The sequence below is a fragment of the Acomys minous genome (genome assembly GCF_964271855.1).
Source record: "Acomys minous genome assembly, chromosome: 15".
Classification (NCBI taxonomy): domain Eukaryota; kingdom Metazoa; phylum Chordata; class Mammalia; order Rodentia; family Muridae; genus Acomys; species Acomys minous.
Genome location: NC_140497.1, coordinates 34,405,328 through 34,429,218, shown reverse-complemented (window position 1 = coordinate 34,429,218; position 23,891 = coordinate 34,405,328). Strand labels below are relative to the sequence as shown.

The following is a 23,891-nucleotide window of genomic DNA, read 5'->3' as shown; positions in this document are numbered from 1 at the left end:
TGAACTATCTTGGTTTTACTTACAGGATGGCGGGATGAAGGCAGGAACATTTGAACCTTACCCAGCACACTCAGTTGACCCGTATGTGATTAAACTGGGAAGAGTGATGCCCGGGAAAGGTGAAAAGGTTTTCCACCCACCAAATGGACCAAAGAGCAGACCCATGGAAAGTATAATGGCACGGAATGTCAAAAGGTAGGCTTAGCTTATATTTACTCCAGAAACCAAGAAAAATTATTTCTGCCTTTAGATGTCTTAATAAATACTTTATTTTATTTTTATTTTATGTATATGAATGTTTTTTCCTGCATGTATGTATGTATACTATGGGTGCCAAAAGAAGAAGTTTGATCCTATGGAACTGAAGTTACAAATGGTTATGAGCTACCATATGGGTGCTGGGGACCTAAGCTAGGTCTTCTGCAAACCCTGCAAGTTCTCTAAACCACTGAGATATCTCCAGTTCCATTTTACACAGCTTTTAAAATGGAAGATCTAAGCACATGGGGCTGAAGAGATAACTCAATGCTTAAGCGCACTGGCTGCACTCTGGTGAGGTGGTGCACGCCTTTAATCCCAGCACTCAAAGATGCAGAGGCAGAGGCAGGTGGATCTCTGTGAGTTCGAGGACAGCCAAGGCTACACAGAGAAACCCTGTCTTGAAATATGAAAAGTAAATCAAACTAACAAACAAATAAAAGAAGAACACTAGTTGCTCCCCTAGAGAACTTGGATCTGATTCTCAGAAACCTCATGGTGGCTCCCAACCATCTGTAACTCCAGATCCAGGGGATCTGAAATCCTCTTCTGGCCTCTGCAGTCACTACATGGTTCATAGACATACATGCAGGCAAAACACTTATATACATAAAATAAAATCTTAAAAATAGGAAACCTCAGCATATTCCATATTCCTGCCTTCCCTTATGGAAGACATTTTAATAAGAGTCCCTTGAGACTACTTGGAAATTAACATTAACTATTTCTCGGCAGTTGTGTCAAATCCTAATGACCCTTAAGAATTCTGTCCCAACTTTGAAATATCCACCTGTAAAAATAGGATATATTCTGTATAACTAAAAATATAAGTGTGATTTGAGTAGAGAGATATGTTATTAAATGCTATCTTGTTTACAGTATTTGGTAAGTAGATCTGAAGGCTGTTTCAGAGTGTAGCCATACCCTGCTGTGTGCTCCTTCCTCTTTATTTCAAGACCTTCTTTGCTTCAGTCACATGAAATCCATGCTATATCAGTTATTATTTAGCCTGCCTGCTACATTCCTAATAACTTGGTTCATCGCTCCTCACCTGCTTTTGACTGGCTTTTTCCTACGGTCTTGGCTGATAGCCCCAGGCAAAAGCTTCTACTGAAAGCTCCTCATAACTGGTCTGTTACACATTATTATTACATATTAGACCTTACATTACAGGTATTTTTTGCACAAGTAGCTGTATGATTCTTATGTTGTTAGGCCAGATAGTAAGTTCGTAGTGTTTACTAGTTATTTCTTGATTCTTTGTGAACATCAACAGAGTTGACTACAGAAGGCTGTGTGTTCCTATTGCCTTTAACCCTGTGATTATTACATAGACAGTTGTGTTAAACCTCACTAGTAATATTGCAATTGATGTCTTTCCTGTGAAATCTTTTTAAATGTAACAATGTTTCAATGATCTAGAATGTAGTACATTCACAGTTTATGTTAAGTAATCATTTTTTATAAATGCTACTAGAAAATACTTTGACTTAAGTAGCTATGAACTCATCAAATGGTAAAGGGAAGTCAGGCCCTGCAATTGAGACAAAGTCTCTGGCTTATAAGGCAACGCTGATGAAATGAAAGGCCCTCATTAGATGCATAGGAAGCTAATTCCAAGACTGTTGTGTGTTATTGATTCTTCATGTAGGTTCAGATTAACAGGCTTTGGAGGCATAATTTGTTGTTGTTTTTTCTTTTTAAAAAAAATTATTAATTTATTCTTGTTAATCTCAATGGTTATCCCATTCTTCCCTCCCTCCCATTTTCCCCTTATTCCCCTCCCCTATGACTGTTCCTGAGGGGAATTTCCTCCCCCTGTATATGCTCATAGGGTATCAAGTCTCTTCTTGGTAACTTGCTGTCCTTCCTCTGAGTGCCGCCAGGTCTCCCCCTCCAAGGGACATGGTCAAATATGAGGCACCAGAGTACGTGTGAAAGTCATACCCCACTCTCCACTCAACTGTGGAGAATGTTCTGTCCATTGGCTAGATCTGGGTAGGGGTTTGAAGTTTACCACCTGTATTGTCCTTGGCTGGGGCCTTAGTTTGAGCGGGGCCCCTGGGCCCAAATCTGAGGCATACTTTGTTGATACTTGAGGATGAGGATGAGGATGATGACAGCGTAACCAATTTATATGTATGTTGTCTATTCTTCAAAGTACTTTACAATTTTGTATGGTGAAATAGATTTTGCCTTAACAAAATTAAAATATTCTGAAAGAACAAATTAAACAAATTAGCGACAGTTTCGCTAAGCAACTTTTCCTTACATAGCCAAGTGATCCAGTTACTTTGCATATTAGCATAACTTTGCTACTTAAGCTGCTGTGTTTAGGAATGGTGTTCTGTGTGGGCCGGCTGGCAGAGCATTAGATCTGGAAAAAGGAAACACAGCACTCTTTTTCTTTGTCCTTTGGCCTTGTCCTCTGGTCAGCTACCTGTCAGTTCTGTGCCAACTTCATCTAATCAGACAATGAAATTGGAATTTTTTCCCATCGCACCCACCTTCAACTAGATGGGATGTTCTGAGGGGCAGAGTCAAGTTTTCTGTAGTCTCGTCTATCCAACAGCAAACCTGGGAAGGTTCTCTGAGGCACTAGGGTTACGTTTAGAGCAGAGAAGCAGCAATAGACTCTCCTCAGAAAAGGCAGAAGTTTATTGTGTGTCAGTGACTTCAAGCTTATTGAATTCTCTTCTTACTTCATCATAATCACCTGAAATCCAGTTTCAAGTCTTTCTATAAAAACTAATAAACTTAGGGCTGGAGATATGACTCAGCAGTTAGGAGCATTGGCTGCTCTTCTAAACGACACAGGTTCAAACCTTAGCACCCACATGGCAGTTCACAATTATCTGTTGTCCCAGTTCCAGGAAATCTGACACCCTCAGATAGACAGACACAGAGGCAGAACACCAATGTAAATAAAAAAGTAATAAAAATCTAGTAAGCTAATGGATACTAGTAGAGAAATGTATTTCATAGTTTGGTCTACTTCTTAGATTTCCTCAGTATACCTGACTTTAATACTGAGGTGTTTTTTTTGTTTTGTTTTGTTTTTGTTTGTTTTTTGTTTTTTAAAGTTGGTGAGTTAATTTCACTTGTGGACCAGGGTTCCACAGAGCTCAATAATGGCCTCCTTGTCTGCCACAGGGGAGGTCCTGAGTTTACCACAGACAATTGCTGCGGGGGTTTTAAGTTATAAAATATGTTAGTTTAGCTTTTTAATGTAAATGTTTAAAGAATGTGACGGTATATTATCCAGACTAGTAAGATTAAATGTGCACCTGTTTTCTAATTCTAGGGCACTAAATGTGAAGAACTACAAGGATGTCTCAGCAGACATGCTGGGAAAGCAACTAGTTTTCTAGATCGTCCCAGTGACTCACTAGAATGCAGTGTTATGGACCACTTGGGGCTGTAGCATCTAAACAAGATTTAAACATGGGACCCAACTCTAACATCCTTCCTGACTTTACTGCTGCTTAATAAATAGTGTTGGCTAATGACTTCATCTGGGGTTGCTGACTTATATTTTTAGACCTACATTTCTGGGTAGAAGGCAATCTTAAAAAAAAAAAAAAAAGGGTCAAATCTTGAAACGTAATCTGTCATTAGAAAAGTTTTACTCCTTATGGTAAGGAATTACAGGGTAGGAGAAGAGAGGGAAGCGTAGGGCCCAGAGTGTTATCAAGTACACAGGAAATCCTTCACTTGCTGTGTCCTCTTAGAGATGAAAATTGAGAGTTACATGGGTCTTATATCAAAACGTTCTTAACACCAAAGATAAAATTTCAATCCGCTTCTGTGACATAACTCATATATATGTATATGTTACATTACATGCATGGAGATAGCTTTAATATGTTCATCATAGGATTGGAGAGATGGCTCAGTGGTTAAGAGCACTGACTGTTCTTCTAAAGGACCTTGGTTCAATTCCTAGCACCTACATAGCAGCTCATGACTGTCTGTTACTCCAAGATCAGACAGCCTCACACAGACATACATGCCGGAAAAACACTAATGCACATAAAAATAAATAATTAAGAAAAAGATGTTCATCATTAACTAATATGTCAATTTTAACAGTGGTAAAAATGTTCTAATATCTTTACCCTGCAAAAGACAGGTACACACGTGACTTAACATAGCTCCACACTGAGAAATATGGACTCCACAGAGGGTTCCTGCTCTCACAAAGGTTAGACAGGCAGACAGACCAGAAAACCCCTTTTCTGGGAAATAATTTCTCTAGTGGTTTAATATTTTAAATTTCCCCTTTCAAATACGAGCATTCACTCTAGTTCCTGCTGAGTGAAAGCTATTGATATAGGCCTTCCCTCAAGTCATGGTACTATGTTTAAGCCTTAGCTCTTAGGAACAGGTGTCTTTAAAGGGGCGAGGTACATGAAAGAGAAGCCAGAATGTCAGATCTCAAGGGCAGGGCAGAGATAAGGTGCTGAGAGAAGCAAATGACAACCAGCAGATTTCTGTCTGGCATTTATATTATTTTATCAATGTATAGTAGAGCAAATGCCAAAGCTAGTGACAGGCATAGTGAAGAATATAAAGAAATTCAGATTTTCACAGGATTGGGGTGGAAACAATTTGGTTTGAGGGGCATGCTGGTTCTTTCTCACTTTAGTTTCGAAGATGTAAATACAGTGCATTATGTGGCTTCCTGCAAAACAGCTTCATTGTTCATTCCTGGGCACAAATCACTCAACATGACAAAGTTAGAGACAATGGGACTGCTGACTGATGTGTAGCATCTTAAGACTGTATCTGGACAACTTAAGACTGTATCTTCTGTTCCATTATGATGTAGGTATGACTTGAGTGGTCTTTTTTTTTAATCCACCATCAATGAATAAAGACAATTTATTCTTGTTACATCTCAATGGTTATCCCATCCCTTGTATCCTCCCATTCTTCCCTCCCTCCCATTTCCCCCTTATTCCCCTCCCCTATGACTGTAAGGGAGTGGTGGGCGACTCCAAGGAAACAGTGTCTTCCAGACACAACAGAGCAGGTGCATGTATGAATTCACAAGACCTGCACAAGCCCAAGCCACAGGATCTCAGCATAGTCTCGCCCCAGCCAAGAAGCTATTCCCCAATAACAGCCACTGGGAAAGGGACAGTCAGTTTTCGTCAATTACCTTTGAGTCCGGCATGTCAACCACATTCCAGGGCAGGCCTCAAACTCAGTAGCAGTTGCCCGACACAAATTGGACTCCATGTTTTTTTTTTCATTTTTTCTTCTTTATTAATTTATTCTTGTTACATCTCAATGGTTATCCCATCCCTTGTATCCTCCCATTCTTCCCTCCCTCCCATTTCCCCCTTATTCCCCTCCCCTATGACTGTTCCTGAGGGGGATTACCTCCCCCTGTATATGCTCATAGGGTATCAAGTCTCTTCTTGGTAACCTGCTGTCTTTCCTCTGAGTGCCACCAGGTCTCCCCCTCCAGGGGACATGGTCAAAGGTGAGGCACCAGAGTATGTGAGAAAGTAATATCCCACTCTCCACTCTACTGTGGAGAGTGTTCTGTCCATTGGCTAGATCTGGGTAGGGGTTTAAGGTTTACCGCCTATATTGTCCTTGGCTGGTGCCTTAGTTTGAGCGGGACCCCTGGGCCCAAATCTGCCTATCATAATGTTCTACTTGTAGGCTTCTAGGACCCTCTGGATCCTTCTACTTTGCCATTCTCCCATGCTTCTCTCATCTAGAGTCCCACTAGAATGTCCTCCCCTCTGTCTCAGTTTCCTGGTAAGTGAAGGCTTTCGTGGGACATGCCCCTTGGGCTAATATGCAGATATAAGTGAATATATACCATTTGAGTCTTTCTGCTTCTGGGTTAACTCACTCATTATGATCATTTCTAGCTCAATCCATTTATCCACAAATTTCGGGAATTCCTTGTTTTTAATAGCTGAATAGTATTCCATAGTGTATATGTACCACAGTTTCTTTATTCATTCTTCTATTGAGGGACACCTAGGCTGTTTCCATGTTCTGGCTATTATGAATAAGGCTGCTATGAACATGGTTGAGCAAATTTTCTTGTTGTGTGCTGGAGCATCTTCTGGGTATATTCCAAGGAGTGGAATAGCTGGGTCTTGAGGAAGCCCTATTCCCATTTTTCTGAGATAGCACCAGATAGATTTCCAAAGTGGTTGTACTAGTTTGCATTCCCACCAGCAATGAAGGAGTGTTCCTCTCTCCCCACATCCTCGCCGGACTCCATGTTTTTAAGTGGCTTTCTTTTTTTATGGTTTTGCTTGCTTGCTTTAATTAATTAGTTAATTAATTTATTTATATAAGAGAAACAAAATTAGGTAGGTAGGGAGGGAAGGGGGGGTCTGGTAGGACTTTGAGGATGGGAAAGAATATGATTATATACTGTATGAATTTCTCAAAGAATAAATCTCAACAAGAGAAACATGAGGAGCAAGGCATTCTAGAAGCAGGTGGAAAGTTCAGCCCCAGTACAAAATAGCTTTTGGAAATAGTGCTAAGCTTGCTGTTTCTATGGATACTGCTTGGTCTTTTTATATGTAAATGTGGCAGCCCATACCAGCTCTGTGTGTGTGTGTGTGTGTGTGTGTGTGTGTGTGTGTGTGTGTGTGGTGTATAAATGACCTGTATGATGTATACATTGTAACCAAGTATATTGGAACAAACTGTTTTGAGGCTCTTCTAATCTGCACTACTTACCAGAAAATATTACCATGAAGACTGAATTAAAAGCATTTCCCAAGCTGTGGTGTATGCTTTAACAACCTATTTCACTATTAGACATCAAATAATTTGTTATAAGTTAATTTATTAATCTGACTTTTTATTATTTGCCACTATATTTTCAATTATAGAATTTTGTTTAAAATATGAAAAACGAAGTAATCGTTAAGGCCTACTCTGCGTTGGGAGCCATCCACTCTATTTAAATACGTTTGTGGTTGTTACTCATTTGGTGTTCACGTAAGGAATGAAGAAATGGAGGCAGAGAAGGTGGAGTCTCATGCTCAAGGCAGTACAGCCAGCAGCAGGAAAGGCAGGTATTCTGGCTGCTTAGAGCTATCAACTTAGCATCATATTTGTGTTTCCACCCAAAGTCTTCAGTTTACCGCAGTAAAGAGGATTACTAAACGCTTTCAAGTTAAAGTACCCATGGACAGCCCGTGTCAAAATTAGAGACCAAGGCAGTACAACTTATTTGCTTGTCGTTGGCCAAATATAGAGCGCAAATTGGTCAACAACAAATACTGAGAAGCCCTGTTTCAGTTTTTCGGGAGGCATGCCTTATCAAGGGCATTGATGAGAAATCTATGGAAGATGGGTACAAAACAATAGTCATTTCATTAAAAATCTCCAAGGGGGAATTTGCAGTCCTTACTCTTTACAGAGAGACATAAAATTCCACACTGTGTAACGTTTTTGATGTTCAGAGTTCCGTACCTCTGTCTTAGCAAGCGCATGTCTGGCATGAGATTGCCCAGGATGAGGGCAGCGTAAGCCACTCACCATTCGCTTACAAACAAGTGACAACCACATTCCAGGCGTGCTTCTGGCACTGAGACATGGCGGTCAGTGCAGGAGGGTAGACCTGGCAGGTTAGAGGCCACCATCTTCCTAATGCTAAGGCCAGACAAAGTTATTGAAAGAAAATAGACAAACCAATGTCCTTTTATAGAGGAAGCTCTTAGTGGTTGATATAAAGTTGAGGCCAGGAGTATACATTAAAAGAGTAATAATAATACAACCTGGTAGAATTTATTCCAGGAATGGGAGGTGCTTTAAAATTAATATTACAATGTATGAAGGAGAGGGAAAAAAAAAACCATTGCTCCAATTAATGAATGAAAAGCATCTGATAAAATTCGACAAAGAATTTCAGAGCCAAAATAGATTAGATAGTTTGATCCTGTGTGACAAAGGGAATCTTCTTCCCCAACATTGCCTCTTTTGAGACAGGGCAGGTTTTTCTCCTGCAGGGTAACCTGCTGTGTGGCTCTCTAAGCCATCTGTGGAATCTGCTTGGAGGACCAATGCAAACATGAGGGTGCAATAGCCAGTGCTCTGAGGAGCAAGCTTTTCTTACTTCCTCATCCAGAGCTGCATTCTGACATTAGCTTCCATGAAGCCACGAGAGAGCGACATGTGAGTCTGATACCCGCACTTTCATAGTTCTTGACACTCTAATAGCTGTTTCAAAACCTGTTCAATCATGTATAAAGTTTTTAGAATCAGAAGTAAAAGTTAATATGATATTATTTTTATGGGGGAAATTACTTGGGAAAAAAGTTTTTTTAATCACTGATTTCTTTTGAAATTTATTTACATATCTTGGAGGGAAGCTGTTGGTACAGTTTATGTGGAGTTCCTGGAAAAAAAAAAAAGGAAATGTCTTAAAACTGTGAATGCTAAGTATATTTCTAATAAAGGTTAAAAAAAAAACTCTTCCCTGACAAAGATGCTGATACATGCTCAGTGTATATAGGTAATATAAACAGAATATGGATTTTATCTACAGAGCAAAGTTCCTAAATTATCCTAGTATATAACAAAGCAGATTAGAAAAACCCTTACAAACCTGGGCCTGGTGGTGTACACCTTTAATCCCGGCACTTGGTAGGCAGAGACAGGCGTATCTCTGTGAGTTCAAAGCCAGCCTGGTTTACAGAGCAAGTCCAGGACAGCCAGGGGTACACAGAGAAACTCTGTCTTGAAAAAACAAAAACCAAACCAAACCAAGCCAAACTAAAGCGTATTCATCTGTATGTCCTCTTCTTACTTCTTTTTAAGGGTTTATTTATTTATTTGGTGTGTGTGTGTGTGTGTGTGTGTGTGTGTGTGTGTGTGTGTGTGTGTATTTGCTCATGAGAGCGCAGGTGTCCCTGGTAGAGGGGGTTAGCTCCCCTGGAGCTGGGCTTACAGATGGATGTGTGCTGAGAACCAAATTTGGGTCCTCTGCATACTCTTAACCCGTGAGCCCCCTTTCTAGGCCCCTCTTTTTAATTCTATGCTTTGGTTGGTGCTAATAAGCTAAATACAGTCTTAAGGATGCCTGTGCTTATCTAACGGAGCGTACACACCTTTCAGATCCGAAGCCAAAGCCCTGCTCTTAAGATTGGAAGCATCTTCATAGGCATCGTAGTTGTCCAAGTAGACCTTTTCTCTTCCTGAAATGTAAGTTGATTTTGATACACTGTTGTTGCGGCTGGAGACTTTGTCGACTAAGCTCAGGTAATCGCGCTGAAGGTTCCGCATCTCAAATTCCAGGGTGTTCCTCTCATTTTCTACGCTTCTCGCGTAGTTTTCCAAAAGCACTTTGTCTTCGGTGAGCCGGCTAAGGCTGCTTTCAAACATGGCGCTCTCCTGGCTGTGTTTCTTTAGCTCTTCTTTCAGGATCTGGTTATCAGTCTTAATCTCCGCGACCATTTTGGATAACAACTTGCATTCCTTGCTGACTTCCGCCAGGTTGTTTTTGTAAATGCTTGTCTCGGATTTTGCACTGGTGATTTCTTTCCGGAAATTCTCCTCTGCAGCGGACTGGAAGGTTTGCGTGTCCCTGAGTTCCCTTTCCAGCGTCTGTCTGGCAGAAGCAGATTCTTGTAACGCTGCCTCGAGATTCAGCTTTTCAGCCTTAGCTGTTTCCAGTATGTGAAGAAGGGACAGTTGCTCAGCTTTGGCCAGTCTCTCTCTCTCTTTTAGCTGCAGGATCTCCAGCTTGCTCTCCTTCATGTCGCTCTCGAGCGAGCCTTTGTCCGTCAGGAGTTGATGCATGTTTCTCTCTAACATTTCCCTCTCGTCCTGTATCAGCAGCGCGTTTGTTTTCATCGCCTCTATTTCTATAGTCATTCTATTGTTTTCGTTTTTAAGGATGGCCATGTCACTTTGGGACTTGTGCTCTTTGCCTTTTAGGTGATCTATTGTTTCTACCATCTGTTGCTTTTCCAGAGAAAGCTGACTTGTTTTTTCCTCCAGCATCTTTTGCTGGCCTTGGAGAACGTTATACGTGCTGACCATTTTCTTCAGTTCCCTGAGGCAGTCATTGTTTTCTTCTTCCGCTTTCGCTAACTTGGACTGCAGGGCGCTCTTCTCCTCAACTAGAGACTTCATTTGCTTTTCGTATGTCTCCACTCTCTGTATGAGGGATTGCATGGTGAAGATGAGGGGCTTCATTTTGGTCCTAAGGGCCAGGTTTTCATTCTCCAGTTCTGTCACTATCTTTTGATTCTGCACCGATTCTTTGAGGTAATTCTGTAGGTAGTGGATTTTGGCAACATACTGCTCAGGGACGAAGTTGGCTGTGGGTGTCTTCTCATTTAATGACCCTTGATTTGCTACAAATGGGTGGTCTTCCGTGTCTTTCATTTCGTGTTTCATTGGGTCAAGGACTGACAGAATGTGCCTTGGCGCTCGGGAGTGGAATTTCAAGTCCATAATATTATTGCTGCTGATAGGGATGTCTTTATTTTTCTCGTTCTTTTTCCCTCGGTATATTTCAGTCCTTGATAATTTTTTACATTTCCTACAAAAATTGACATGCAACTTTGACACGGTTTCCCTGAGTGGGAGTAACTTGCTTACTAATGCCTCTAATTCAGAAATTCTCTTCGATTTGATGTCTTCACTAACGCTACCTTCCACGTTTTCTTCCTGAATAAAGTCAAGCTTTGGGCTACAAACGGGAAACAGCTCGTATCTACTGAGTCGACTTTGAGGGTTTGCATCAGTCTGGAAAGTGTGAAGTTCGTTTGTAAGCGCCAGTTCCCTGTCACTGGACTTTTGCAGCTCTTCTTTCATGTGTTTGATAGAGTAGCAGATGTCATCTAAGTTTTCACAAAATTCATGCTTTAGGAAAGGGGCAGTCATGGTAGACTTATCCAGACTCACGGGAGCCGCTTGAGGCACCACAGTTTGAGGAAGTGGAGGTAGAAACTGGTAAAGACCGAAAGTCTTCGCGGTGTTAGGGTGTTCTGAAGTGCTCGGAGCTTTGCTGGGAACTGGCCTATCTGCTGCAGAGCTCGGGCTCTCCAGACCTAAGGTGTCCTTGACATGTACCTGGGATGGAATGTTTACGCTCTGACAGAAACTGTTGCTGTTAGTACTACTGAGGTTTTCTTCCATCGAATGGAGTGTCTTGGTGTCCTCAAAAGGATTACTTTTATTGAAAGAAAGCATTTCTTCTTGCTTTTCGTGAGGCTAGCAGCAATAGAAGGTATACTGTAAATACATTGTCATTTGCCACATGACCAAGAAAACTTGGGGGAGATTTATGTGTGCAACTGTACTGAGCATTTTACGTACTAATTAAAGAAGCCTAGGCATGTGTGTCCCCCACTTTCTAGCTGGGCATGAATAAATTAACACCGACCGTCGTGAGGTCCACCATCACGGCCCTCACAGAGTGCTGTAGGGTTGCCCTTCCTTCCTCAGAGGATGAGCTACGTGGTCCAACCTTTTAATTTCAGTGGCCAAAGTGCAGTAAATATATTATGCTTTGAAAGACTATCCTAAGAAGACAGGCCACCTGGGAATTCAAGGAGAACAAGTGTTTCTGCTCCCGGTCTTGTTAGTCTTTGTGTTCATGCCTGGTTTTAGGACCACAGGTGTCCTGGAAATGTAATTTCCTAGCTAGGATGGATGATATTGGCCATTCTGGTTTGGAGGTTTTCTATAGAATTTATCCCTGGTTTGCTAATCCCCCGCACCCACCCTGGATGAAATGAGATGCCCCTCACCCCCTCTAAAGAAATGGTCCAAGTGTATAGAACAGAGATAAACACATGTCTTTTAAGTTTTTCAGCACAGGTATTTCCTTATTTTCCCCTCTGACCATCCATTGTTCCTGTGAAGAGAGACAGAGAGGGAACGCAAAGGTGCTAACAGACCAGTTGTAGGGGTGCGGTTCAAAAACCAGAAGGGAGGAACGATTTGTAGGAAGGCATACATACCAAATCCTTTTCGGGGTGTATGCTGAATACTAGACTGTTTTCCGAGTTAAACTGTGGGTTTTCTGCTTCAACAATGCTCTTGTTCAGTATTTCACTGATTTCCGACTGGACCTTTAAAAGATAAGTTGAGAATGTGAGAGTTTGAAGTTAATGTTTGCTGAGTCTGTATTTGTACAGAAGCATAGAGCTGAAAGACACCTTTATGTTTCCTGCACATAAGAAGTTCTTTCCTGCTGGGGCATGGTGGCGCACGCATTTAATTCCAGCACTCTCAAGGCAGTGAGTTCAAGGCCAGCATGGTCTACAAAGAGAGTCTAGGACAGCCAACTTGGCTACACAGAGAAACCCTGTCTCAAAAACAAAAACAAAAACAAAATTTCTTTGCCATTAAGAAATATATTAAACGTATTTATTGTAATCTCTGTCATTGAAGGACTCTTAAGACTGGGCTTGTGGTAAAATCAGAAGCATTTAGTAAAGTAATAAAGTTTTATTAACTATATTAATCATTTTAGAGGCTTTGCTTTTTACAGTGTGGAGTAGATAGGAAATCTTTGACATCCAGCATCAAAACCGGATGTGTCCTGTCACCTGTGGCACGTTTGTCTTCTCCTTTCCCACAGTTTCACTCAATATGAGGGCACTGAGTCAAAGCTGATGCTAGGACCTTAGTGCATTGGGAACACCTGCTCCACACGCATGGTCTAGTCTGCTCACTAATTTCTCCTAGTGACGTCTGTCTGCCTTTGATGACACTGAGTTCTGCCTTTAGCTGCAATGCTGGATCTGACTCAGCTTTGAGTCTCTCTAGACAGTGATGGTCATGAATTGCTTCTGAGCCAATCTGCGGCAGTCAGATTCAGAGCAAGTGACCTCAGTATAACCCCATTTTCAGAACAAATGGCTCTTCTTGGGAGACTTCAGATAGTTTTGGCTGTTCATCATGACTTCGAGACGATCCTAGAGAGAACCACCCGAGGGAAGGCTTCAGGGCTCTGGCTCCTGCTGAGGTTCTGGGTTCTGGTTACTCCAGGTTTCAGCAGAGGAAATCCTGCTGATTACACCAGGAGAATCATTCATTGGAACTGATATCTCTATGGTTTTGTTATTGTGTTCTTTAATCTTCTTTTCCTGTTGTTTTGGTTAGTTGGGTTATAAGTGACTTATGCTCGGTTAATAAGTTGTAATAAAATATATTGGTTAAGAAAAAAAGAAAAACTATGGCACCAGCCAAGGACAATACGTGCAGTAAACTTCAAACCCCTACCCAGATCTAGCCAATGGACAGGACATTCTCCACAGTTGAGTGGAGAGTGGGGTCTGACTTTCACACGAACCCTGGTGCCCCATATTTGACCATGTTCCCTGGATGGGGAGACCTGGTGGCACTCAGAGGTAGGATAGCAGGCTACCAAGAAGAGACTTGATACCCTATGAGCATATACAGGGGGAGGAGGTCCCCCTCAGTCACAGTCATATGGGAAGGGAGTAAGGGGAAAATGGGAGGGAGGGAGGAATGGGAGGATACAAGGGATGGGCTAACAATTGAGATGTAATATGAATAAATTAATAAAATATATTAAAAAAAAGAAAATTATACCTACAGGCTCTCTCTCCCTTCCCCTCCTTTCTTTACTTTATCCTTCCCTCCTCTTTACCCTCCTTCCCCTGACTTGAGTTTAAAATACAAAGATTTGGAGCTTCTTCCAACCCTTTTGCCAAGATGTGGAATTTGACAAACCCACATCCTGGAAAGCAGACCAGGTATGGTTGAGTCTAGTTCCTGATGACCAAAGTCTTGACTGTATGACTCGTGCCAGCGGAAGTGAGCTGTTCCTAGCATCCTCAGTGTCTTGAGGTGGCAGAGTATACTTCCCACCAGAGCCACTTTGAGTTCTGGTTTACATCTTACAGTGCAGGTCTCTGTTTGTAGACTAGGGAGGAAGCATTATTTATTTATTTCCAGTGTGAGGATCAAGATCCAGGTTCTGTGCACGCTAGGCAAACAGTCACTGAATCACACCTGCCCCAGGCAACACTTTAAATATGAATGCTTTCTCTTTTTGCCTCACAGCCAAAAAGATAGGAAGATGTATTTTACTCCAAATGCATTTGTCACCTCCAGTATATGAAACCTCGCATCCGCTTAAGAATTGGCTACTGATGACTTTAGAAGATGGGTTGGTACCTTAAGCTAGGAGATTTCCTATATATGGACTACAACAATCGTACCATGCTAACGTTCTGTAGAGTCTGCATCCGCAGAGCCTGAAATGACTCCAGCTGATGCTGAAGGACCTGAAATGAGATTTAACAAAAGGGTCAAATGTTGAAGGAACTACAGTGAGATTTAACAGGATGTCAAATGTAACACTTTAACGTGGCCAAGCATAGTCTTTAAATGCTATGATAAGAAAAACAAAACCAAAAACAAACAAACAAAAAACAAAAACCCCAGTGTCAGCTAACTCATCCGTAGATGGTCTGCTCCCCCTGCTCCCACCAGATGGTTCCTCTGTGTAATAGTTCTGGCTGTCCTGGACTCTCTTTGTAGACCAGGCTGGCCTTGAACTCACAGAGGTCGACCTGCCTCTGCCTCCTGAGTGCTGGGATTAAAGGTGTGCAGCACTGACTATTTATGCATGTTTATGAACATTTTTGTGGGGAGGGGGGAGAGAGTGTGGAATCTCTGCATGTGCATGAACATTGTGAGAATAGTGTGAAGACCCAGGATTCCGTTAGGAAGTATTTTGTACACAATTAAATGAAACAGACTCACTTTCAATGCTGACTGTGGTTGGATCTGATTTTCTGGTTCTGGTGTGCAGCCATATTCTAAGGAGCAAAGTAAAGAACTCGAATCAGTTATTTCCTAAATTTATTTTTGTTTGAGTTTTGGGTTTTTCAAGACAGACGCCCTTCTCTGCCTAGCTCTGGCTGTCTTGGAACTCTCTCTGTAGACTAGGCTGGCCTTGCGCTCATGTAGACTAGGCTGGCCTTGCACTCATGTAGACCCGCCTACCTCTGCCTCCCGAGTGCTGGGATTAAAGGCATGAGCCACTGTGCCTGACTTAATTCCTAAATTTTATTTTGCAGAAGGTGCTACAGAGAACGCTCTATTAACTCAGACAGTGAGACAGAGAGATGACGAGAAGGTTTGATGCTTACATTATCCTAGTCACACTTTAAACTTAAGGACAGTTCTTGCTTTAAGAAGCACCTACCTACCTCTGGGGATAGGGAGGTGACAGAGCCGGTAAGAGTGCTTGCTGCCCAACCCTGATGATCTGAGTTTGATTCCTGGAACTCATGTAAAGACGCAGGGGGAGAACTGAGTCCACAAACTTGTCCTTTGACTTTCACAACTGCAACACGGCATGAGTGTGTGCTGCCTCCCACAGTTTCTTACTTAGAAATAACTTAAATGTGTGTGCTTTGGGGCATTGGCACACACATGCCACTGTGTGTGTGTGTATGTATTGTGTGTGTTTTTGTGTATGTATATGTGTGTGTATATGTGTTTTTGTGTATGTGTGTGTATGCATATGTGTGTATGTATGTGTGCGTGTATGTTTGTGTGTGTATGTATGTGTGTATATATGTGTGTATGTGTATTATATGTCTGTATGTGTGTATATATGTGTGTGTCTGTGTGTGTGTGTGTTTCTGTGTATGTGTATGTGTGTGTGTTCAGAATGAAACTTTCTACCGTGTAGGTCTTGAAGATTAAACTCCATTTCTCAGGCTTGGCAGCAACCACCCATACCCACTGAGCATCTCCGTAGTCCAAATTATTATTATTTTTAAACACAGGGTTTCTCACGATGTAACTCTGGCTGGCCCTGGAATTCACATGTAGGACAGGCTGGCCTTGAACTCACAGATATCTTCCTACTTCCACCTTTTGAGTACTGGAATTAAAAGCATGGGTACACACACACACACACACACACACACACACACACACACACACACACTCAACATATAGTAAGCAGAAGTCCTCAGGTTGATGAGAGGGCTCCTCAGGATGGTGGACAGTAGACGTCACTGTCTAGTGGAAGGCTCGGCACCTTCCCAGAGATTGTTTTTAGGCCTACATCAGAGGACAGCCACGTGTTAGGTAACTTGCTTGCTTGAAAAGGTTTTAAATTAAGATGTACAAACTTTCTAGCTTCCTAGATGACATGGGAATTATGACCGAATGTTCTCCTAGGCTGACAACGTTTGTCCTCAGAGCAGGTCTTCAAATAGGTCTCCAAACCCTCTCTTCTGGATTAGGGCTCCATCAGACGGCACGGACGCTGATGGTCACGTGCGGACATCTCCTTTGCCCTTTTTGGTCCTCAGCACTGACAAGGCAGCATTAGTTCAGAACTTGAAGTTATGAAGCCAGCTGAAGAATCTCTCCTTCAGGTGGAAGGAGAGAGAGCCTGCCTGGAGACTGCCTAGTTCTGCCTCACTGGGAAACTGAAACCAAGGTAGGACAGAGTTTCAAAGAGTTTTAGACTCTAAGAAAACCTATTGTGTTCATATTGCTGATGCAAAAAAAAAAAAAGTCACTTAGAGTCCTATCAACCAGTGTTAATTTCAGCTTCTCTCTCTCTCTCTCTCTCTCTCTCTCTCTCTCTCTCTCTCTCTCTCTCTCTCTCTCCTCTTCTAACCCTCTCTCTCTCTCACACACACACACACAAAGCATGAAGGATTCTAGAACAGGGGGATATAAAGAAAGTGGACCTCTTATATGATGTTAGAGGGAACATAAATTAGCATGCCTGTTATAGTAAATAGTATGGAGGTACCTTAAAAGACTACAAGTAACCACCACTGCAGATATATACCCAAAGGAAAGGAAATCAAGATGTTTAAGAGATATTTTCTCCTGCAAGTTTATTGAGGCATCATTTACAACAGCCAAGGAACTGAATCAACCTTAGTGCCCATCACCCAATGACTGAAAAAAAAAATGAGTGATGCGTACGCAATGAACCAAGAAAGAAAATGAAATGTTATCCTTTAAAATGATGTGTTTGGCTGTTTTGCCCACATGAATCCCTGTACACATGTTCTCACATATGTGTGGAAAGTAAAAGGTCATCTCACAGGTGTAGAGAATAGATTGTTGGTTACCACAGTCTGGTAAAGAGTGTGAGGGAGGGGAAGGGTGGGTAATAGATGGTTAGTAGGGGTGGTTTCAGTTGATAAGAATTAATTAACTCAAAATAGCTGGCAAAGAATTTAAATGTTCATCACAAAAAGAAATGATAAACGTTTGATGGGTTAGATTCATGAAGTATCTTGATATAATCATTACTATATGTGCATTTAAGATTTCAATGTACCCCATGTGAAGATATATATAATATGAAATTTGCCAGTCAAAATGACAATGTTTAAGAACATTAAGAACTTTAGGTGGCTCTGTGGCACAATGGATAGCGCATTGGACTTCTATTGATACCCTATGAGCATATACAGGGGGAGGTAATCCCCCTCAGGAACAGTCATAGGGGAGGGGAATAAGGGAAAAATGGGAGGGAGGGAAGAATGGGAGGATACAAGGGATGGGATAACCATTGAGATGTAACACGAATAAATTAATAAAGGAGAAAAAAAAAGAACATTAAGAACTTGAAAACAAGATAATTTTCACTGAACTCAGAATTGATTTACTTCTTTCCAAGAAAGATGAGAAAATTAGCATATTTCCTTCCACATATACTATCTAACTTTGTACATATTTGCCACTAAGATTACTTCTATGCTGGAGTTTTGTGAATTTCACATTCTGTTCTGTAGCCATAGTTTCCACAAAGTTCCGTACGAAACACTGCAGTGCCACATTTCAGTTAAATATAGTAAATCATATGTACTGAAGTGGAATAGTAAATAATAGGGTCTTGAGAAAGAACAAATGGATTTATGTACATTGTTTCTCTATATATCTTCTGTCCATCTCTTTCTTCATTTTTGATCATAGAATAATAGCATAATTTTGTGTCACACAAATATTTATTTAAATGTGACAACTCTGCTTAGAATTGCTATTTGATTTGACATAATATAGATGGTTTATTTTTTAAAAACTTTTTTATGTGTATGGGTGTTTTGTCTGCATAGGTGATTGTGCACCACGTGTGTGGTTGGTACTCCAGAAGGTGTTAAGAGTCCCTGGGTTATAGATGGTTGTCAGACACTATGTAGGTGTTGGTAATAGAACCCATGGGTCCTGTGGAAGAGCAGCAAGTGCTCTTAACTGCTGAGCCACCTCTTGAGCCCCTGTATATGGCTTCTTATGATAGCTTTTCCTGAATCACAGTGATCTATTCTCTCTGAGCTATCAGTTTAGCACCAGGGTAGAAATTGGTGCAGGTGGGAATGCTTTTTTTGGAAATTTGCTGAAAGCCTTTGTTGGGCTTGTTCTCACCCTGCTTATATTTTAAGTGAGAGAGAGACACACACATGGGGAGAGAGAGAGAGAGAGAGAGAGAGAGAGAGAGAGAGAGAGAGAGAGAGAGAGAGAGAGAGAGACAGACAGACAGACAGAGAGACAGACAGAGACAGAGAGAGAGACAGACAGAGAGACAGACAGAGACAGAGAGAGAGAGAGACAGAGAGTGAGAGACAGAGAGAGGGGGGGGAGAACTCAGATATTTTAAGGTTAAATTGTCAGAAATGTCAAGAACTCCATTGGATATGTCATTTATGAGATGGCAATGAACACTGATGGGTAACATGGGTGTGGCTGTGGCAATAAAGGCACTTTCTGGGGAAAGCCTAAGAAAGCACAAGTAAAATGACTTTCAGGGAGATTTGCAGGCCCCAAGTAAGGGCAACATTTACTGTGCAATGGGAGAGATTATAGTAAAATGGTGTTTATACTAGAAGACATGTGGTTAAGAAACACCCCCCTCTCTCTCTTTGTGTGTGTGTGTGTGTGTGTGTGTGTGTGTGCATGTGCGTGCGCACGTGCCAAGAGGTGTAAAGGTCAGAGAACAAAGTTGATTCTCTCCTCCCATCCAAGTTTTGAATTCAAGCTGGTAAGTTTGGCAGCAAACCCCTTACTTGCCAGGCCATCTTATCAGCCCAAGAAGATTTATGTTTAGCCCAATGTTGTAGGTATTGGAGCTTCCAAGATGCTCATTTCTGGGAAACATATTGCAGAGAGAGAAATAAAGAATGATTCTGGAGAATGAGAGATGCAGTGGCAGAAGGTTTCTGATGAGATGGGCTGGGGGATGGGTTGGGAATTGGTTGAGTAGGGCAGCTGAAACAGGAAGATGAGAGCTTAGCAAACATGAAAGGGAAGGCTGGGGGAGTTTCATTCTGGTTGCTTCTGCCTTTCACACGAGACCGTGCTATGAGTTGAGAGAGTGTGGGCAGAGAAATGACAGAGCTATCTTGGAGAAAAGCGTTTGAAAAGTAATTTACTTTGGCAATAAAGCAAATGCTCCAAATAGCATTAAGCTACTCATTTTAGCTTCATGGTATGACTCAGAAATGAAGTTTTTTCCCCCCAGAGTACTGATGCTTCAGTGTAGGCAGTATATAGGCAGGAAGTTGGACTCACCTAATTTTTTAAAGGTAATAAAGGAACTTAGGAGTCTTTGAGTGTTATTTTTCCTAAGGAAAAGTACTTTTAAAATTCAATAATGCTTAGAGAGTCACATGAAGCTCTATGATCCTTGAACCGGAAGAGGAATGATCAGAGACCCACGGGAGACGACACAGAACACATTTCAGCATGCGCTAAGTCTCTGCTACATGCTCGATAGTGGAGCGGGGGACGCTGAGAGCGGGAGTGGAGCATACGGCCCCACCCCTGAGGAAGCGTATTACCTATTGAGACTGTGATGTGAGAAGCATTTATTCATATCCACCTTACATTTCATGCCTCATAGCTAAGGGCTGAAAAATTTAAAAACAATTTATCAGCGGGCTGTCATATTCAATATACGCAGAAAGTGTTGAGTGTACGCCTGTGCCTAAAGCTGAAGGAGAACGTGGTAATGTTAAAGGTGCAACACAGAACGGCTGTCAACTGCAAACACTAACTTGGCTGTGGCGGTCCCAGCGAGTTCTGCAGAAGGCTTGCGAGTTAGAGTGCACTTTGCCATGAAAGTGATATTATATGCCAGCTATGGAAGTAGGCTGCCTGGACGTTGGATCCTGGCTTTATAACACACTGTGATGGACAACTCTAAGCACGCATCAGGCCTGTAAGAGGACACAGCGCACAGCACGCAGTAAATGCTCAAAGAGCATGCGCGCATGATCGCAATTCTAGTTAGAGTGGAGGACGGCTGCTCAGAACTCCCCCGTGCTTCCGATTTGGTTCAGAACAGAACCCCACATCCTTGCCTGGAGCTACAGAGTTTCTTCTCCTACGGCAACCTTCTCCCGCTGCCTTCCCCCCCTTATTCATTCTGCTCAGCCACGCGAACTAACTCCTCAAATACGTCAGTCATACGCCCATCTGAGGCCAGTGGCCCCTGCTGGGCTTGATGCCTGAACTGTTCTTTTCTAGATCTTTTCACGATTTCTTCTTTGTCTCCTCTGGTTTTTGCTCAGATGAGACCTGCTGAATGGAGCCCCCTCCTGTCACCCTCCCCCTCCTTTAAAAAAAAAAGAATCCTCACCCACCCTATGGCAGTCTAGGTATTTCTGCCTTCTCTTTGCCCATGGGAGTGACTGCTGTCTTGTAAACAGTGCTCTCCCACTGACGAACAGCTGGACAAGAGCTGGTATATGTTGTCTGATGTTGGGGGCCGTGCAAGAGGAACAGCAAAACAGCTTTAGAACTTGTGGAATGCTGCCCACCGGTTAGCACAGCCGTCATGGGTGCAGAGCCCCAAGGACGTCATGTCTTGAGGACTTCATGGTGTTGGAGAGTTTTGCTCTGCTTGTTGCCCTCGAAGTCACCACATCCCTCACAGTCTATGAGTTCTATGAAAACTCTAAGGGAGCTTCCAGCCCCTCCCTGGGCAGAGTCATTGACCCAGTAATAGTGATCCGTCCTTTTCAAGCCTCTCTGCTGGAGCAGGTTAATGATTCATCCACCACCCTCAGAAAGGACTTAGAGATGTAGATTGTTAGCAATGACTACCACCCTCAGAAAGAATCTGGAGATGTAGATTGTTAGTAAAGTTAGCTTCAGATGTTTTTGTTAGTGGCTCTGATGTAGAAAATATTGGGGGGGGGGAACAACTTGAAGTTCAGAAAGGTACTCTTTTGATAACTGAACGAACGAACACACACACACACACACACACACACACACACACACACACACACACTGGTCAGAGAAGAAGAACAATGGCAGCCTGACTAGTACTAGCTGATGTACTTTTCTTGCACAAGCTGGTGGACTGGTGATCAAAATGATAGTTAGTTCCTTGTACCCATTTTTGACCTCATTCTGATATGATTTAATAAAAAAAAAATTGTTAATAGGTACACCTTAGGGATTTAAAGCAGAAATGACTGGTTGTGTTTTATATAAAAGTTTAGATTTGTGATTCTCTTAAGATTTTTTTATGAGATTACATTTTAAGATAAATAATAAAATAATTGATCCTTTGTAATTATAAACTCGCTGAGAAAATTACCTTGCTTGCTTACACTTTGTTAATCTATAGCAAGTTGCTTAGGTACAAATGTATGTGGGTTCTTGGGAATAAATTTTTTTCTATACATAATATGTAAAACATTTGAACATCTGAGGGTATTGGGGAACATGTTTTTATATGTATATTCATTGTAATTGTTCACTTAAAGAAAAGTAGAATGTAACCACATTGAGATTTTGGTACTGATTGAAAAATTTTACTGGGATATATAAGCTGTGGGAAACATAAAGTTGTTGGTGCTTTGTTCCATCTACCAAATATGTGTGAGTGTGTATGTATCTGGTTTTTTTTCACCCAGGGATTTTTACCTGGTTCACTGTCCCCACTTTCCTTTACCCCGTCAGAGGAATTCAGGATCTTGGACGCTGAAAGGAGAACGGAGTCAACTTCATCTTCTTCCTCAAGGGGCTTTTCTGGAACAGAACCAAGCACAGCTTTTGGTGAGGAGCTGGAAGGTAGCCTGGGAAGGTGAGGGAGCAAGGCACGGAGATTCAGGTCGCCCACGACCTCGGCGGCCACGGGAGGGCGCGCTGAGGCCTGGGCTAGAGGAGGTAGCCCGTCAGGGGGCAGGCGAGTGCTTTCTCACTGTCTAAGCAGGGGACGGGAGGTGCGGAAGATCTGCACTCCAGACCCATCTGGGAAACACCCGAGGCTTTGGGGTGAAGGGACCTGGGTGTGGCTCCACTATCCTCCATTTCCCATCCCGCACTCCCCTGCCCTTCCAGGAGGACAGCGAACGGGATCGCTCTTACCAGGGCTCATTTCTGTCTCTTAAGATCTCTCTACCAACTGCCTTGCCCCAAGCAAGGAAGCTCTGCCGCTTCCAGCTTCAGCATCCCGTTGCCTAGTAACGGGTGGTAGTGAAGCCTCGCCCCCTGCCTCCCCTCCCCCTTATCCACGAGCTGATGCAGAGGTCCGTGATTGGTCTTCATTTACCAAAGCACACTGTTTTCCTGTGCATACGATAAACCACTTTTCCTGGGGAAGCACAGCGTACTTAACTGACTGGTTGGAAAGCCTGCTTTGTTGTTGTTGTTGTTGTTTGTTTGTTTTGATTTTTCGAGATAGGGTTTCTCTGTGTAGCCTTGGCTGTCCTGGACTCACTTTGTAGTCCAGGCTGGCCTCGAACTCACAGTGATCCGCCTGCCTCTGCCTCCGGAGTGCTGGGATTAAAGGCATGTGCCACCACTGCCTGCTTGGAAAGCCTGATTTTTAAGTAAAAGTTTTCAATAAGTATACTGTCTTATTTGGCAAAACCAATTGTTTCAAATAGAATATACAGTCACTGAGAATTGAATTTTAAACTACAACAAGCAGGAATTGTCAGCACTATGCTATAATAATTTGTTACCTAATAATTAGCACATGGCTTACTTTCAGGGAAGAAGCTTGATAGTTTTACATTCATTCTCTATAATTTCCTCTTTTCTAGAGCAATGTTCTCTATAAGACTTGGTAGTCTTTTTTTTTTGTAGCATTGTGGACCATTTTAGTAAATTTTAATTTTTCAGTTTAATATGTTTGTTAAACTACTATTCTAAAAAATAAGAATGAGATAGTTCATTTAATGCTATGTATTAATATCTACTTTATGATAAAAATGGAATATTATGTGACAACTCTAATTTATGTGCACTATTTATGAATGGTGATGGTGAGTATTGGATATTACGTAGAAATTACTTGGAGATTTTAATGAGATGACTAAGTCACAACAGGTGGCAGAGAATATAAAACACAAATGACAGGTGCTGACAATGCCAGCCCCAAATTTAATTCATGCACTAGGCTTAACAGAAACTTACTTTTATTTTAAGATAACTCCTCATTCAATTAGTCTATCAGAAAATGACCTTTAGTAAAGCAGATTTTTAAAAAAGATTTAAATATTTATTTATTTTGTGTGTGGTCTATGCATGTGCATGTGTTTGTGTGTGCATGCAGGTATGTGTGCATGTGTGTGAACATGAGTGTGGAAGTCAAAGATTTATGTTGTATATATTCCTTTATTCATCTACACCTTATGTTTTTGAGACAAAGT

At 41.9% G+C, this 23,891-nt stretch overlaps 2 protein-coding genes across 11 annotated transcripts in view; one reads left to right on the top strand and one right to left on the bottom strand.

Annotated features, from left to right (window-relative positions):
* Positions 1-16,666, top strand: part of CFAP96 (cilia and flagella associated protein 96) — a 32,408-nt gene extending 15,742 nt beyond the window's left edge. For 7 of the 8 annotated variants that reach the window (XM_084758976.1, XM_084758974.1, XM_084758972.1 and 4 more), the window contains exons 7-8: positions 26-195; positions 16,503-16,666. In XM_084758976.1, the coding sequence (XP_084615102.1) occupies positions 26-195; positions 16,503-16,611 (279 nt within the window). In that variant the 3' untranslated portion in view covers positions 16,612-16,666. Of the gene's footprint in view, positions 1-25; positions 196-3,562; positions 3,779-16,502 lie in introns of those variants that run through there. The other variant, XM_084758979.1, reaches the window with a different exon arrangement.
* CCDC110 (coiled-coil domain containing 110) overlaps positions 1-22,855 on the bottom strand; it is a 36,516-nt gene extending 13,661 nt beyond the window's left edge. The window contains exons 1-7 of one of the 3 annotated variants that reach the window (XM_084758942.1): positions 22,603-22,851; positions 22,159-22,263; positions 15,004-15,059; positions 14,457-14,522; positions 12,225-12,335; positions 9,360-11,472; positions 7,950-8,647 (exon numbers count right to left, since the gene is read on the bottom strand). In XM_084758942.1, coding sequence (XP_084615068.1) covers positions 8,598-8,647; positions 9,360-11,472; positions 12,225-12,335; positions 14,457-14,522; positions 15,004-15,059; positions 22,159-22,263; positions 22,603-22,612 — 2,511 coding nt within the window. In that variant the 5' untranslated portion in view covers positions 22,613-22,851 and the 3' untranslated portion in view covers positions 7,950-8,597. Of the gene's footprint in view, positions 1-7,946; positions 8,648-9,359; positions 11,473-12,224; positions 12,336-14,456; positions 14,523-15,003; positions 15,060-22,158; positions 22,264-22,602 lie in introns of those variants that run through there. The other 2 variants (XM_084758943.1, XM_084758944.1) reach the window with 2 other exon arrangements.
* Positions 22,856-23,891: the final 1,036 nt, after the last annotated feature.